The sequence below is a fragment of the Gastrolobium bilobum genome, unplaced genomic scaffold (assembly GCF_033153095.1).
Source record: "Gastrolobium bilobum isolate Gb01-03AN ecotype WA unplaced genomic scaffold, APGP_CSIRO_Gbil_v1 utg20561, whole genome shotgun sequence".
In the NCBI taxonomy this organism is placed as follows: Eukaryota; Viridiplantae; Streptophyta; class Magnoliopsida; order Fabales; family Fabaceae; genus Gastrolobium; species Gastrolobium bilobum.
This window is the reverse complement of record NW_026897308.1, coordinates 79512-95643: the sequence shown is the minus strand read 5'-3', so window position 1 is coordinate 95643 and position 16132 is coordinate 79512. Positions and strand designations below refer to the sequence as shown.

The window sequence follows — 16132 nt, the reverse complement described above, 5'->3', positions numbered from 1 at the left end:
TTTGTCTTCTGTGCTTTAACTAACTATAAAGTGAACTTGTCTGCATAAAAAGGATAAGGTTTGCAAGAAAAGTACAAGCTCCATGGGATTCTAATGAATGAAGGAGAAAATACAAAGCCAAAAAACAGATAAAGACCACACGCATGCTTCTTGCAAAGACAAAATGGAAACAAAAGCTAATTTTAAAAATTCGTTCCCTCCCTTTGACAGAGACTTTACCAGTCTCAAGCTTTGTATTCATAGAACAACAAAAAGCATATGCTTTGGTCCCCCCATTGCACCCTTTCTCTCTCTCTCTGTTCCTTCCTTGAAGGCTTTGATGCAGATAACAAAACCCGACATTTTTATTGTCTAAACTGAGTTATGTCATCATAATACGTTACGGAATGTTTTCATAAAGAATGCATCAAAGTCTTTATCATCTATAATGGCAAATAAAAAAAAAATTTGATTGGTGTTTTTTATTATTGTTACAGTTTTTGCTAGTTACTTTAGTTAGGGGAAACTGCAATGGCCAACCGCATTATGCTTTGCCTTAAGAAACATATAAACACAATCTCTCAGGCTATGTTCCAGAAAAAGTGAAAAAAGAAACTCACGGTATAAACGTTTGTTTTAGACACAGTGATTAGTTGTATTATCATTCCAAACGTGAATTTCCGCTCGAATATTGGCTACCAGGAAAAGGAAAAACTACTACTTTGCTTGCAAATAAAGGAAGAATATTGTAGCTATAACTTAGAACTTAGTCTAGGTGGTTGGGAATGAAAATGTAGCACACAAAAAAGCACACATCTGTCATGGTTGGCAATAACTTTTTGAAATTTTATTCTTAGTTTTAAATTTTTATGAAGAAACATGATTGGGGACATGAAAATTGGACAAAAGAATTGAATCAATTTCGTTGATGGTCTTAGATGCAAGTTCCTTTTAGTCGTTTTATTTTAGGGAAATATAAGAATCATGTTGCAGGAATGGCACTGTTCATTCCTGCAACAAGGATACGGCGTCGTATCCTGATTTTGGTTTGACTTTTTTTTTTTAAGCGTGGGACCCACACTTGATTTGTGTGTGTAGGAAAGTGCTCTTGTCATGTCAAATGACAAAAAAGGAACCCTTTATTTTATTTGTTTTATGGCAAATAGTTTTTGAGCTTTGATTAATAATTAGTTATCTCCCGAATTGATCTTCAGTTTAAGTTAAAACGCTTCTTGTTACATTAAAAAATAAAAATAAAATACTTCAGAGAAATATTGATGCATGTAAATAAATAAATAAAAGGCTCCTTTTTATTGTTATATGTCCACTTTCTGAATAATTACAGCAATAATATATGATTATTCGGAGAAATCATGCTGAGATAAACAAATATAAATACAATTCTTCCCCCCTTTTCCAAAGTAATATAAATACAAAAACCAATATTCTCTTTCTAAATGGTCCCCTAATTCTTCACAAATTAAACACACCAGAAAACACTTTTTTTTTTTGTTGGTAAACACAAAACACGTTTTTAATTAACACTCTTGGTTTATTTAGTTTCATTAAATTTTGATATTAGTTTTCTGTTTTAATTCCAACAATTTTGTGCTAATAGTTTCCATACTAATGCAAATTGGCATTGACATGACTTCATTATTGTTAATGTGAGTTGTGCAAGGTCTTTCCCATATCAGCAAAGCCAATAAAAGAGGGGAGATTCTTGCTTCCCCTTCAAGATTGTGCGATTTATACGTCATCCAACTATTAGATTTTATGGAACCTATCAATGGAGTTTACATTATTGAAACCAAAGATGGGACTTTAAAATGAGGACCAGGGTAAAACTTTATTGCAATCAGAAGATCCAAAATTATATTTAAAGTAATCTTCACAATTCTTATAAGATAACAAAGGCCTACCAAATGACTGTTTATTAGAGTAATTTTTCAATTCCAAGTTTTTTCGGGCTGAGATGGAGAATATTGAGTTATAATTCCATTTTTGGGCCAATGAGTGTGAATTACATAAGAAATAGCTTTCTCCCTCGTTTGAAGTTAAAGTCGTCTTTTGACTCTTTTCCTTGCTGAGGGAAGAATTCAAACTCGTGCTCACACATCCACCATTTTATAAATTGAAATTTTTCATTTACCCTGGTAAAACAGCTTTGACCATGTAACATTTTTTTCTTCGCCATCCTCTGATCACGTAACGTGAGATTAACCAAATCCGCATTGGCATGATATTGTCATTCAATAAATCAGCAGCAGCTCAAAACAGAAATGGGAGTTGTATGCTGAGGCCCATTTGGAAGTTAAATCGATCATGCCCTACATACTATTAGATATCTTGGGCAATTCAGAGGTGCATGTCATAAGGTGGAAGAGTGTGACGAACGGCCAAGAACAAGAGCAATAAGGATCAATGCAGCCCAGAATAAAATTCCATTAATAAACCATGTATAAACCACTCTTAAACACAGCATTAACATTCATGATTTCAATATTGTTAGAAAATTGACTAAACCATAGAGTAAAACACACTCCAATTAGTTTGGGATAAAAGTGTTGTTGCTGTTAATAGAGTAAAACACACAACAAATTTTTCAATTGTCTTGGTTCAAACAGTCCTATATTCCAGTCAAATACCTACCCGGTTATGGCTCCTCATGTATCCATGCAAATTGGTCAAGAAAGACAAAAACCCAAGCTTAGAAACAATTAAACACGTTTACCCACAACTTTGGAACGTGTTACATTACCGTAATTCAGACTAGAAACATTAGTATCTCATCCGAAAATAGTTCAGTCCAAGACAAATGAAGCTTGCATAATAAATTAAAGGCAATAATCTACTGATAATGCTGTTCGAACAACACTGAAATAGAGAAGTGTGCAGTGCCACATGTGGATTTGCACATAAAAGTTTGGCGACAACACTGACACATCGAGAGGTAAATCTAATGTAGAAATAATTGAGTTTTTTGTACGTGCAAATTTATAGCATCAGTTTAATCTACAATTTACATTGAGACAGTCTAATGCGTAGAGAACTACAAAGTCCACTAATATCAAGCACCAACCAAAGCATTCGTTTGCTGTCCTTCAATCAATAATGATGTTGAAGACAGGACTAATGCGGTACATGTGAAACACAAATAGCATAAAAACAATCATAGAATGTCAAAAACTTTGGGGTTTTTTGGCTTATTTGAATTCAACTTCTTAGATCAATAATTAAGATCAAGGACAAAAGAATAAATTCTCACCAAAATTTCTGAACAAATGCCATTGTACATTTTTCAAAAGAGTACAATATGAGATTTATTCTGAAAAGTTAAGCAGCCAACATACCCGAAGAAGCAGTTTCTTTAGAGTTCATGGTACAAAAGAGATTCAAGACATCAGCATGGTTACGGATGTAGCGTGGACATTTGGAGAGAAAATTTTGTGCTTCTTCATGCCGTCCATGCTTGAAAAAGGCATCAAACATGAGGAGAAACATGGATGTAGATGAAAACCTCTTTGAAGTGATCGCCTTCAGAAACAGAATAGCATCATCACCACTTCCACTCTTTGGTATATGTTCAATAAAAGGATCTGTAAAAGGTGGAAATCCATGGGCTCTCATTAAACCCAAAATATTTAAAGCATCTGCTAATTCTTCCTCAGCCAATAACTTAGTTACCAGCAGCTTGTAAGTAGAATGCCTGGGCTTAAACTCTTTTTCATTCACCACTTGACAAAGAATCTTGCATGCATCTATTGCCCTATTCATTTGGCAATATGAATTCATTAACAAATCAAAAGTATAGCTGGCAGAAGTGACCCCCTCTTTCTCAACCATCTCTTTAAAAGAATCAAAAGCCTTATCAAGGTTCCCAGCCACACAATACCCCTTAACTAAAGAACACCATGTCTCGTGATCTGGATTACATCCAGATGCTTCAATTCTATTCACAAACTCATGAGCTTGATCGTTGTTACCAGCAGCACTAAGTCGAAAGGCAACTTTACTCCGTAAATTACCACTAGCAACAAAGCCACAATCTTCCATTTCTTTCAAAACCTTATCCCACTCTCCAATCCTACCAACACTGGTTAAAGACTTGAGCACAGCATCAACAATAGAATCAGTCAACACATTCCCATTTCCAGTATAAACCTTCACAACCCTTGAAAACAAACCCATATCCAACTCCTTAGAAGCAGCAACCTTTCTCAACAGAAAGGAACAGCACTCCGGCGAAGGCTTATTCGTGCCGGCCATAGCAAATTCATAAAGCTCAACAGCATCCTTAATCATTCTCCTCTTACAAAACCGCCCCAACACCTTAACAAATGTCTCAATCTCCATCTCAAACCCGGCACTCCTCATATCACCAACAAGCTTCCAAAACCTATCTATCGAGTCTTCCCTTCCCAATACCCTCGCCATGGCATTATAACTGCCTCCATCATGCTTAAACAACCCACTCTCCTCAATCCACCTGAAAAATATCAACGCTTTACTCGGCTCATTACATAAATTCTCCAAAACCAACTTAACCACTTGGCTAGTGAACCCAACATTCAAGTCGCGAATTTGCCTCTCAATATCATCACCCCACACATTGTTTCTAACAATCCTACACACTATTGAAATATTCTTCTTCTCATCATTATCAAACAAAGCCTTCAACTGCATCGCATCGCCATCCATTCCACCCTTTTCGAAACACTCCAACACACTCTCTCTCACACCTTTGGAAACACCGTAACCCTTTTTCTTCATGACACCAACCAAGTCCCAAAACTCACCAACGACGCCGTTTGTCCCCAAAATGCGCAGCATCAAGTTGTATGATTTGGAACTCAACCTCTCAGGGTCGTTTCCCAAAACCCAATTGAAGAACCTCCGTGCCACGTCAGGGTTTGAATCGAGCTTCCCCAGAACAACAAGAACCGCATCGTGGTTAATCGAAACGTGACTCGAATCGAGGTGCTTCTTGACGTAGTCGAAATCCCTAGGTTTTGAGAATATGTCGGCGATGACAACGTGATCCGAGTCGGCGTGTGCGAGAACGGGCTCGGAAGAGAAACGACGGAGAAAACTAGCGGGGCCCAATGGGTATGTGGAATTTGTGGTGAAGCGAGGAATAGAAGAGAAAGAGCGAAGTACCTGAAGCTGCTGAGAGTGATTGGAAATGCGATGATCAGCACAACGAAGAAGAAGAAGATGACGAAGACGCCATTGATGTCTCATTGCTGCAAACAACGAATCAAACGGTTTCGGATTTGAAACCAAATGCAGAGATTTTGAGTGAGAGAAGTAAGGAAGAGAGAGAGGGAGAAACTGAAACTAGGGTTTTAGAGTTTTTTTTTTTTGTTTTTGAGATTTAGATTTGGATTTGGGCCTTGGGAATTAGGATCGGGGCATGCCATTGAGCTCTGGTCTTTATAAGTTACCAAATATAATTTCATAAGGTAACCCAAAAAAGAAATTTCTTTTTTATTTTGAAAATGCACAGATTGTGAGTGAGAGAAGAAAGGGAGAGGGAGTGAAACAGAAACTAGGGTTTTAGAGGGATTTGTATTTTATTTTCTTTTTTTGAGTGGAGATTTTGATTTTGATTTGGGCCTTGCGAAATAGGATTCGGGTACCCTGATTACCCTCCATTGCCAATGCCATTGGGCTCTGGTCTTTTTAAATTATAAGTTTACCGAAAATAATTTTTTTAAGGTCACCAAAAAGAAATATTTTGTATTTTAAGTGAGTGGTGTTTGAAAAAAATGTTTTTAGAGTAAGTTTTACAGTTTTTTCGAAGAAAAGAGATTTTATCACCAAACATGTGAATTAACTGGCTTGGGGTTATTCTACCTTAATTAGTTGTCTTGAATTTGACTTCTGAGTATACAATTATGTCAAAAACTTGATAGAAAGAACTTTGTTATCCTTGTAATCATGCCCGACTCGACTAGATTAGTTGAGTAATTGATGAACTAGTGAAGAAATCGCCAAAAAAAAATATACTTAATATTTTTATGTTATTTTCCTTGAAATAAATGGTGCAATAGTATTTTTTTCATATTTGTTTTAAATTATTTTGGTAGACAAAACTTGAGAGAGTGAGATACTTTTATAACATTGATTTATTTGATTTCAGAAATTAAACATATGTAAAGATTAAAATATGTTGCACACTATGTTATTTTGCCTTCTTTGGATGTTAAGGGATTCCACTCCATAAGTTTTTCGTTTTTTTTTTTTTTTTTTTGGAACATGAGACTTGGATGAAATTAGATGAACCAAGAGCATGGAATCAAGAAAATAAAATACAAATAAAAAGAATGAGTTGTAGAAGTAGTTATAAGGCACGGCAAGCATGTTTACGTAAAGAACAAAGCATACTGTGGGCACCTGATTTTAATTCATCCCTCAAATAATTGATTGATCAATATATAAGATCAATCTAATTGCTGAATAATAGAAACAAAATATAACACGTTGCATGAATGAAATGGAGCAACATATGACTCTGAATGTTGAAACTCAAGAGTCATCTACAAAAAGGTTAGTACTTATTAACCTTGTTGATGATCTCATTTTCCAGTGTATCAATAATCATATGATATGTATAAGAAATTTCAACTGAATAATAATATTTCTTGTGCAATTCAATCACTTTTTAATTTCAAGGCTAGTTGGTAAGGTGGCAGTTATAACTGGTGGTGCAAGAGGCATTGGTGCTTCCACAGCAAGATTGTTTGCAGAAAATGGTGCACATGTTGTGATTGCTGATGTGCTTGATGATCTGGGTGCCATAGTAGCTGACTCTATTGGGGGACGCTACATACATTGTGATGTGTCAAAGGAATCAGATGTTGAATCAGCTATAGACCTTGCAGTTGCATGGAAAGGCCATCTAGATATAATGCTCAACAATGCTGGAATTGCAGGCTCTGAAGGAAGAAGCATCACAACCCTTGATATGGACCTTGTAAGGCATTTACTTTCAATCAACCTTCACGGAACCATACATGGAATCAAACATGCTTCAAGGGCAATGATCAAAGGTCAGAAAGGAGGTTCCATCATATGTACTTCAAGTGCAGCAGCCATCATGGGTGGCTTAGCTTCACATGCCTATACCATGTCAAAAGCAGCAATGGATGGGTTAGTTAGAAGTGCTGCTTGTGAGTTGGGAGTGCATTTGATTCGTGTTAACTCAATCTCTCCACATGGGGTTCCCTCTGAGATGCTTCTCAGTGCTTGTAGAAGGTTTGGGAAAGTTGATATTACCCCTGAACAATTGAGTGAATATATTGGGAAGAGGGCAAGTTTACTTAAGGGGAGAGGTGCAACCACAGAAGATGTGGCACATGCTGCTCTGTTCTTGGCTAGTGATGAATCTGGATTCATAACAGCACACAATCTTCCTGTTGATGGGGGACACACATCTGCTAATAGTAACATGAGTTTCATTTACCAAGACCCAAAATGAAAACAATAAATCTAGTTGTCATTTGAGGAGCAAACACATGAAAGTGAATAAAGTTCTTTTCACAATTGAACTTGATACTCTTAACTCTACCTACTATATTATACATAGTTTCTTTAATATTTCCATAGTGTTCAATAGTCGAGAGTAATAGATGGTTTCTCCTTTATTTGAAGCTCAAATTCATGCTGAAGTATTGCCCTTGTTGCATTAGAACTCATCCTTACAAGCCCTGGCACTTAGATCTCTGCTTAAAGTGGACATACAAATGTCTAAAAAGAGAATTTTTCCTGACGACCATACCATCCCATTACTTAAATAAGTGATTTGCTACATAACATATAAGTCATGCTTGCGTTGATCAAATAAGAGCATTTACTTTCTGCCTGCAAGACATAATAAGATAGATAGTAATTCTCTTGAAAAGATCCAATGTATTAGAAGTATGAGGTTGTTCTCAATCAATCACTGCATTCTTGATTAACTTGGGCTACAATGGTCAAAAATTTACTTCAGAAAGAAGGGGATTAAGAGAACGTATTGATCATAATTTAGCAAACCGAGATAAATAGTGATTGATGTTTTAGGAGGCTTTGACTTTTCATCTTTGTTCAACTATGATCATAGGCCAGTGCTAGCTCAAAATGATTGAATGACATAGTACTAGTTCTACTTGCCTTCTAGCAGCATGATCAAGGATTGGAATAAGCACCTCTTTGATTTAGTTTTATTTCATGATTAAAATCTATAAGGTATTAAATTATCCTCGAATCTAATTCATTGATTAATGAATAAGCAAGAGCTACATCATAAAGTTCTCTTGCTGAAACAATATAAAGAGTTATTCACAAGACTCCTCCTAAAAAGGAGCACCATACAAAATAAACCTAAATTAGAGCATCTTTTTACATAAATGCCCTAGCAAAGAAGAAGAAAAAACAAAAACTAATTGAAATTGGATGATCATGATCAATTCAGCTTAATTAGTTCACTTTTTGTTCACGCCAGTTGCATTCTTCACAGCATCAGCAGCTCCTTGCGCTGAAGCCATCATCTGCTGACCAGCCTGCATACAATTAAAAAAAAAAAAAAAAAACATAATTAAACATGCATGACATTCACACCATAACAAAGCATTCAAGTTGATTAGTTAAAAATTAGAACCTCTTGCATGGTTTCTTTAGCAGACTGGGCAGCATTGGTAGCCATATCCATTAAGTTGCTAGTCTTTTCCTGTAATATGCACACACAAAGAGAAAACGTATATAATTAATTATATGTAATCGTTAAGTAAATTGCATTTATGCAACTCAGAAACATATTATATAAAATTGAGCACGCCCAAAAGACTAAAAATGTGAGAATAGTAAGAGAACCTGAGCTTGGCCCTTGGCCTGTCCAGCCTCGTAGCTCATCTTTTGGGAGTCCATCTTCTATGAAACTGTAATAAACTGAAGATCGAGATTAATTAAAGTTTGAGATGATGATTAATTTTCCTACACTCTGTTGATATTTATATGTAAGTTTCACAAAGAATTGCATTTGGCTACCACATGTTCAGGGGTCCACGTGGATCCTAACATTTTATTTATGCTATTTTTAAGGAGATGCATTTAAACCGGTTGACCAGGAGAGCTGTGGTGTGGAGGAGAACTAATTACTATTCTTAGCTAGGTTCTGTTCTTGCTGATTTAATGTATAGACAAATTCTTTCTTGTGAAATGAATATATAAATTTTAATTGGAGAAATTTTTTGTATCGGTGCAATTTTTTTTTTTTTTGGAGGTTACAAGGAATTGAACACAACACCCTACACTACACACACTTCTAACACACACACCCCACACCACTAGGCTAACCCTAGTGGTGCGTATCGGTGCAATTTATATATTATATATTCATCATATATATATATATATATATATATATATATATATATATATATATATATATCGACTTATCATTTCTCAAGCTGTTTGGGATAATTTTATCTCCAGCTACTAAATCATAACCGCACAAAGATGGATCAATGGTGATAAAGGAAGAGAGAAAAAGAGAATCATAATCATTCAAAGGTGAATCAATTAATATAAGGAAATAAATAAACAAAACGATGTAGTTTTGGAGTAGTCGGAGATAAACTTATCTCAAGTTTTCGGAGAAATATGTTTCCCTATACATATATATATATATATATATATATATATATATATATATATATATATGGGAAAAACATTTCTCAAGCAGCTTGAGATAAGTTTATTTCCGGCTATCCCAAAACTACGTCGTTTTATTTATTTATTTTCTTATATTAATTGATTTACCTTTGAATGGTTATAATTCCTTTTTTCTCTCTCTTTCTTTATCACCATTTATCCAACTTTGTACGGTTATGATTTAGTAGCCAGAGATAAGATTATCTCAAGCAGCTTGAGAAACGATAAGCCCTATATATATATATATATAGGGTTAGGATCATTTTACACCAGTGTAAGTTACACTCTCAATCTTGTCTGTTGATTCCATATATATAGGGTTTTATAAGAGCTATATTGTAGGAAAAGTGATTGTGTAATTTATAGAGATTCGTTTTGCGTGCCTTAGTTTTTTTTTTTTGCTTTAAAAAGTGTGGGCCCCACAAAATGTTGTGTGTGTAGGAAAGTTTTTCATGTCATGTTAAAGGACAAACTAAAACCCCACATATATATATATATATAGCTTATTATTTCTCGAGCTGCTTGAGATAATTTTATCTCCGGCTACTAAATCATAATCGTACAAAGATGGAGTAATAAAATAAGAGAGAAAAAGAAAACCATAACCATTTAAAGATGAATCAATTAATATAAAGAAATAACTAAACAAAACAATGTAGTTTTGGAGTGACCGGAGATAATATATCTCAAACAGCTTGAGAAATATTTTTGCCTCTAGGATAAAAAAATATTCTCTGCCACAGAGAAAGCAAGAATAGTGGACCTCATGTCCATGGTATTTTCTCTCTCTATTCATTAATATTTTTTCTCTCTCTATGACAGAGAGTATTTTCAGCTACATTTTTTTAATTAAATATGACCAGTAAGACAGAGTTATAACAATAAAGCATTCTTTTTTTTCTCTCTTTTCAGACATTGTCGGCTGATGTGGCAAAGAGAGAAAATGTAATTTTTATGTCTTACTGGTCAAACTTAGTTAAAAAAGGGTAGTTGTAGATAGGGGTGTTAACGGGTCGAGCTTTTGTCTTAAAATGTTAAGTTTGTGTTTAAATGTGTCAGTTTGACCTAGCATGTTACTTGTTATGAATATAACTATTGGCATGTGCCCTGATTTATTTACAAAAAATAAAAGCCTAAGTTACACTGTTGTAAAACACGGTCCGACCCGGCCGAGTCGACCCAGAACCCGATGAACCGGTCATCAGACCGGTTCGGGTCAAGCATTGGACCAGTCATGTATCGACCCGGTCAAATCCGGTCAAAATTCGGACAAACCCGACCAAACCCAGTGACTCGGCAACCCAGTGACCCGGTCGGTCATGCATTTTTTAAAAATAAAATAAAAGATAAACACCAAAACTGTTTCATCTTATCAAAAAAAATGTAAAACTCATTTTAAATTTTTTTGTAATTTTATTTGCTAGTATACTCATCTACAATGACCTCTTAGTTTCCAATACTGAGGCAATTTGTGGAATAATAAATTAGATAATGTGAATTATGTCATTTTAATATAGTTAAATTTGAAAAATATGAGTTCAATGTCATTGAGAGGTATGTTTATGAGGATTCTAAGTTGCAATTTAAATTGACATAATAATAGCATGTATTTTTATTTATTTATGCTTCATGTTTTTGAGCTTATTTATTGAATCTTGTTTAATTCATTTCAGATATGGAAAATATAATTGAATTTACATGTTCATATTTATATATATTTTTATATATCTATATATATCTGGGTCAACCGGTCCGATCAGTGACCCAGTACCCTAACCGGGTCGATGCCCGGGTAGGATTTAACAACACTGCTAAGTTATCCTATTAGCCTGTTAAAAAAATTAAGACAACAAAAATTTATCCAAACAGAATATACAATCAACAGCACTAATAATTTCATAAAGATTCATAAATTCAATGTATATCCAAACAACACAATATAGAACAAAATAATTCAAAAGGTTCATTTAACCAATAAAATGGGGTGAAATGAGTTGAGGAGAAAGAGGGGACTATTATGAGTAGTATAAAAAATATAAAATAAAAGTTAGTATATTAGGCTAGCTTGAAAGGCTTTAAGGCCAGGCTTTTGAACTAGAGTCTGAGGTCTTTTTATTAAACGAGCTTTTATACAAGTCCAAACTTAGCTCCAACAACCAATTTTAGACATGTAAATTTTTTTAGACATGTAAATTTAGATCTTCATGAGTCGGGTCAAATCTTACTTTCTGATTGATTACTATTGGATTAAATTGAAATCAACAATTAAGAAAATAAAAAAAATTAACTGCCATTGATTTCAAATTGATCAAACGGTAATCAAGTAGGTAGTAAGAATAGTAAGGGAAAATGATAGTAAGTATAGTCTTTCCCTTTTTTAATTAAAATTTTAAATAAAAAATACTAGTTTTAACTAAAATGATCATCCTTGAGAAGGACAAACATTTTTCTGATATATTATAACCCTATATATATATATATGTGTGGGGTTTTCATGCACATTTAATTACTTGTTTTTTCTTAATATACCCACCAACTCATCCATTATTCGATTAGTTTAGTTCGAACATTGTCAAACTTATTATTGGAAGAGGTGGCTCGAACTCGAGATCTCTGATTAAGAAAAAAAAAATTACCATTTGAACCAATGGTTATTGGTTAATTACATTATTTAGTTCACCCAAACTTGGAAACAAGTTAAACTGTGGTGTCTAATGAGATATATATATATCAGAAAAATATTTCCGCAATTACTGTAGATAAGTTATTTGCATTTATTTTCAAAATGACGTCGTTTTGGTGTTGAAATATTAAAAAATTATAATTATAAAGGCTATTATAACTCTGAAATAAATTAAAATTATAAAAACACCTTGATTTCTATCCCAAAACGACGTCGTTTTGAATTAAATGCAGATATCTTATTTCCATTACAAAAAAAACGAAATATATATATATATATATATATATATATATATATATATATATATGCATGGTCTTGAGGTTTTCCATATCTTTGATGTGTGATCAATTATCTTTTGATCACATGTCTCTTAACAAGTATAGAAATTCCTCAACTATACTGTGTAATTTGTTAATGATCACTTGAGTAATAATTTTGAATGTGAGTAGCTTGTGACATATTTACCAATCATTATTGAAAAAAAAATTTGTTGACCCTAATTCCAATTGGAAAATATTCCTAATTAATGAAGGGTTTTTCTATCAATTGTTGTTGTTTGAGATATTACAATCGGTTCATCATTTCGCAACTAGTCCAATTCAAGGCGGATTTCGAGATTAAGGCTTTAAATCTCTGCAAAAATAATATTAGGAGGATCAAACACATGCTCTTAATTGATCTCTTAGGTTACTAGTTAAGAAAACCCATTATTAAAGGCATATTATATGCTTTAAAATTATGTAAAAAAATTTACAAACACATTAAAAGATTAAAAAAAAAAAAAGGGAAGAAGAAGAAGCAGCAAGAAGTACAACTTCTATTCATAAAAGCAGAGTGATCAATCTAAGATGATAATGTTTAGTGGCTATCGACAAAAATAGTCAAAGATAAACTAAATTTTAGAAGATCTGTAGTGTTACTTTATACATTTATATATACACTATCATCCATTTATACAATTGTAATCATCTAATTGCAGTTGGTTCTACAAAGGTTTTTTTAGTAGATGTAGAGGGCATCAGCCCATCTACTAAGGTTTTAACATGTGAGAGCTATTACCATGGATATTATATTCAAAGTGAATTATTAAATATTAATTGGTTGTTGGTTTATAGTAAATTTTGATAAGTCTATGCAACATACCAAACAGTGTATAAATATTTGATAATTCACATTAATTAAGTTAAAAAAAAATTCTAGCAAAGTAATACGTGAATGGAATGATTATATTTTCAGAGTTTATTTGATAAAAGATAATATCTCAGAAGATAGGAAACAGAATTAAAAAATTTAATTTTCAATGAAAAAATGTAACGTGCAACTGCGCAAGCTTTTCAATGAACATCATTTGTCTTATTTAAACTTAGGGTTTGAAATGTACCTTAAAAAAGCCGATTTGAAAGTAATGCATGAAGAATCAAATAGTAATTTTCTTAGAATTTAAATTAAAAGATAAACGGAACTTGCAAGAAAAACATTAAACTCACACAGTAATAAAGAAGGTGGAGGTTGATATTGTCGATAGTCGAAGACTAATTTACAAAGCATTTTTCATACATAGAGAGTCAGGAGTCGAATTCCTGTCAACATGTTTAAGAAACCTAGTTATGTACTAATTATGCTAGATTTTGTTGACATATATCTTCTATTGTTTGAAAAGAGCATAATATCAATGTAGTTGATAGTTTGAAAACATTTTCTTATTCAAGTCGAAGTTGAGAATTTGAAGATCAGCTCGTGTACCTCGAGAAAAACTAGTTAAAGAAAAACATTTTCATATATTTGACTATCTTATTTTTATAGATATTTTTTTACTTTAGACTTTCTTTTTCTTTTTCTTTTTCCGATAAACTCATCAAATAAAGCAACTTGTAAAGTTATGCACAGTCATGAACGTGGAGTTTAATAAGTAATATTACTTTTTCACTTTCTTTGTTCTCACAATTACTATTTCGTTTTGAACTATTTTTTACATTTACACTTCTAGATTTACAAACAGTAAGACCAAATGAAAATTCATTTCCTTTTTGTTGTATTTATCTTCTTCTTTATTTGAATTTTTCCCCCAAAGACATAGATCTAGATTGTTTTAGATCCAAATCATCCAATCTAATTTGCATAAGAAGAATTTTTATTTTTATTTTTCCCTTTCTCTTTCAAGTTGACTTTCTCAGGGATCGAAATTGGAATTTGAAACTTTCTATTAAATAATGAATTTGATTTCACTAGACTTATGAGTGAAATGATTACATTTGCAATGAAATGAAATCAACTTATGAATATGCCCAAGATTAACTGAGATATATATTTATAATTATCTACAGTTGAATCAACAAGGCATGTAAAAAGAAAGCGTAAAGGGAAACCAAATCCTGCAAAATGATCCATTAATCCTCACTTGTTGATTGTATCCTTCACGGCATCAGCAGCTCCTTGTGCCTTGGCCTTCATCTGCTGACCAGCCTACACACACAAAAAATAAACATTACTAAATTTTTGGGGTCCATTTTATTCATAAAATTCATGTATGATATTAAATCACAAAGATGTGCTAGCATTTTTTGGTGTCTTAGAACCATGATGCAAATTACATGCACAATTCTATTAAAAAAAGTCACATCTTCACACAAATAAAATAAAACTTATAGAACCTCTTGCATGGATTCTTTAGCAGACTGAGCAGTGTTGCTAGCCTTGTCCATAAGGTTGCTGGCCTTTTCCTGTAAGAAACACAAAAGCATATATAATTTTTTTTTTGTGAACAGTTAATTTAAAAAAGTGCTTGTATCTCAGACATATAGATATATATATAGGATATATTTTTCTTATGTTGTAGGAAAAAAATTACCTTATGTTGTAGAAATAAAAGTATAAGTGGGACCCACAAGTAAGAAGAAAGAGAAAAAAAAATGGTGGGACTCAACCTCTTTTTGTGTGTGTAGGAGAGTTGTTTATCTCATGTAAAATGAGATAAACATAACCCTATATATATATATATCAAGATTGAGAAAAGGAAATTACCTGAGTTTGGCCCTTGGCAACTCCAGCATTGTAGCTCATCTTCTCAGACTCCATCTTCTTTTCAAAACTGTTACTGATTGAACTAATTAAGTATATCAATAATTGTTATGTTTGAGATGCAGATTAATTTGCTACTCGGTTGAGATTTATATTCAAAACATTGCATTGCTCAACACGTGTTTTCCCCAATTCTTGGCCATCAAAAATTGAAATTTTCAATGTTGTTCCTTTACCTGATTTCAGGGGCAGTTGTCATGACATTCTAACAAAGGGGGAATAGGGAATCATTCAGCACTTGTTGACCAGCAGAGCGTAGTTCATAATTCCTATATCTAAGGTATTACAACAAACTCAATCTCACTGAGAAATTTTGATACTATTTTGAGGAATTGAAGCCATCCAAAACTTATTTTCTTTATTCTTTAATTTATCAAAACCATATATGTTATAATTATATTTTCATAGTCCCAGTTTTTCAAGAGTGATTAATTATTACTCTGAGAGCTTCTATGAAAAGTGGTATGAAATTCATCCTTTTTTTCTTCTCTGATATTTTATTATTAACTCGATTAGTATTGGAAAGGTTTTGAGTTTTATTTAACCTTAAAACGAAAATAATCTCCTCTACACACAAACTTGCATAATAGCTATATGATATATGTTTAATACAAAATTATTGGAAGGGTCGTCGCAATAATACTTAAGGAGTAATTGGTCCAATAATTATAGAGATAGCTTGAACAAAGATTAACC

General features: G+C 33.1%; 4 protein-coding genes across 4 annotated transcripts; 1 reads left to right on the top strand and 3 right to left on the bottom strand.

Annotated features, from left to right (window-relative positions):
* Positions 1–1983: 1983 nt before the first annotated feature.
* Positions 1984–5343, bottom strand: LOC133305863 (pentatricopeptide repeat-containing protein At3g02490, mitochondrial-like). Its single transcript, XM_061506107.1, has one exon. The coding sequence runs from the start codon at positions 5221–5223 to the stop codon at positions 3316–3318; it is 1908 nt and encodes a 635-aa protein (XP_061362091.1). The 5' UTR covers positions 5224–5343; the 3' UTR covers positions 1984–3315.
* A 1120-nt stretch (positions 5344–6463) lies between these two features.
* On the top strand, positions 6464–7462 carry LOC133305869 (short-chain dehydrogenase reductase ATA1). The gene is made up of 2 exons (XM_061506113.1): positions 6464–6531; positions 6658–7462. The coding sequence occupies exons 1-2, from the start codon at positions 6470–6472 to the stop codon at positions 7460–7462; spliced, it is 867 nt and encodes a 288-aa protein (XP_061362097.1). The 5' UTR covers positions 6464–6469.
* A 985-nt stretch (positions 7463–8447) lies between these two features.
* On the bottom strand, positions 8448–8909 carry LOC133305850 (stress-induced protein KIN2-like). Its single transcript, XM_061506092.1, has 3 exons — positions 8836–8909; positions 8624–8692; positions 8448–8525 (listed from the first exon to the last, which is right to left on the bottom strand). The coding sequence occupies exons 1-3, from the start codon at positions 8887–8889 to the stop codon at positions 8448–8450; spliced, it is 201 nt and encodes a 66-aa protein (XP_061362076.1). The 5' UTR covers positions 8890–8909.
* A 5843-nt stretch (positions 8910–14752) lies between these two features.
* Positions 14753–15444, bottom strand: LOC133305868 (late embryogenesis abundant protein 2-like). Its single transcript, XM_061506112.1, has 3 exons — positions 15380–15444; positions 15010–15078; positions 14753–14821 (listed from the first exon to the last, which is right to left on the bottom strand). Exons 1-3 carry the CDS (start codon positions 15431–15433, stop codon positions 14753–14755), a joined length of 192 nt encoding a protein of 63 aa, XP_061362096.1. The 5' UTR covers positions 15434–15444.
* Between the last annotated feature and the right edge of the window lie 688 nt (positions 15445–16132).

What these genes read in the sequence shown, in the direction of transcription:
- LOC133305863 (XM_061506107.1), bottom strand. Translation starts at nt 5,223, where the DNA reads ATGAGACATCAATGGCGTCTTCGTCATCTTCTTCTTCTTCGTTGTGCT.
- LOC133305869 (XM_061506113.1), top strand. Translation starts at nt 6,470, where the DNA reads ATGAATGAAATGGAGCAACATATGACTCTGAATGTTGAAACTCAAGAG. An exon ending in CAAGAGTCATCTACAAAAAG is followed by an intron (nt 6,532 to 6,657) that starts GTTAGTACTTAT and finishes TTTAATTTCAAG; the next exon opens with GCTAGTTGGTAAGGTGGCAG.
- LOC133305850 (XM_061506092.1), bottom strand. Translation starts at nt 8,889, where the DNA reads ATGGACTCCCAAAAGATGAGCTACGAGGCTGGACAGGCCAAGGGCCAA. An exon ending in AGGCCAAGGGCCAAGCTCAG is followed by an intron (nt 8,693 to 8,835) that starts GTTCTCTTACTA and finishes TGCATATTACAG; the next exon opens with GAAAAGACTAGCAACTTAAT. An exon ending in CTAAAGAAACCATGCAAGAG is followed by an intron (nt 8,526 to 8,623) that starts GTTCTAATTTTT and finishes AATTGTATGCAG; the next exon opens with GCTGGTCAGCAGATGATGGC.
- LOC133305868 (XM_061506112.1), bottom strand. Translation starts at nt 15,433, where the DNA reads ATGGAGTCTGAGAAGATGAGCTACAATGCTGGAGTTGCCAAGGGCCAA. An exon ending in TTGCCAAGGGCCAAACTCAG is followed by an intron (nt 15,079 to 15,379) that starts GTAATTTCCTTT and finishes TGTTTCTTACAG; the next exon opens with GAAAAGGCCAGCAACCTTAT. An exon ending in CTAAAGAATCCATGCAAGAG is followed by an intron (nt 14,822 to 15,009) that starts GTTCTATAAGTT and finishes TTGTGTGTGTAG; the next exon opens with GCTGGTCAGCAGATGAAGGC.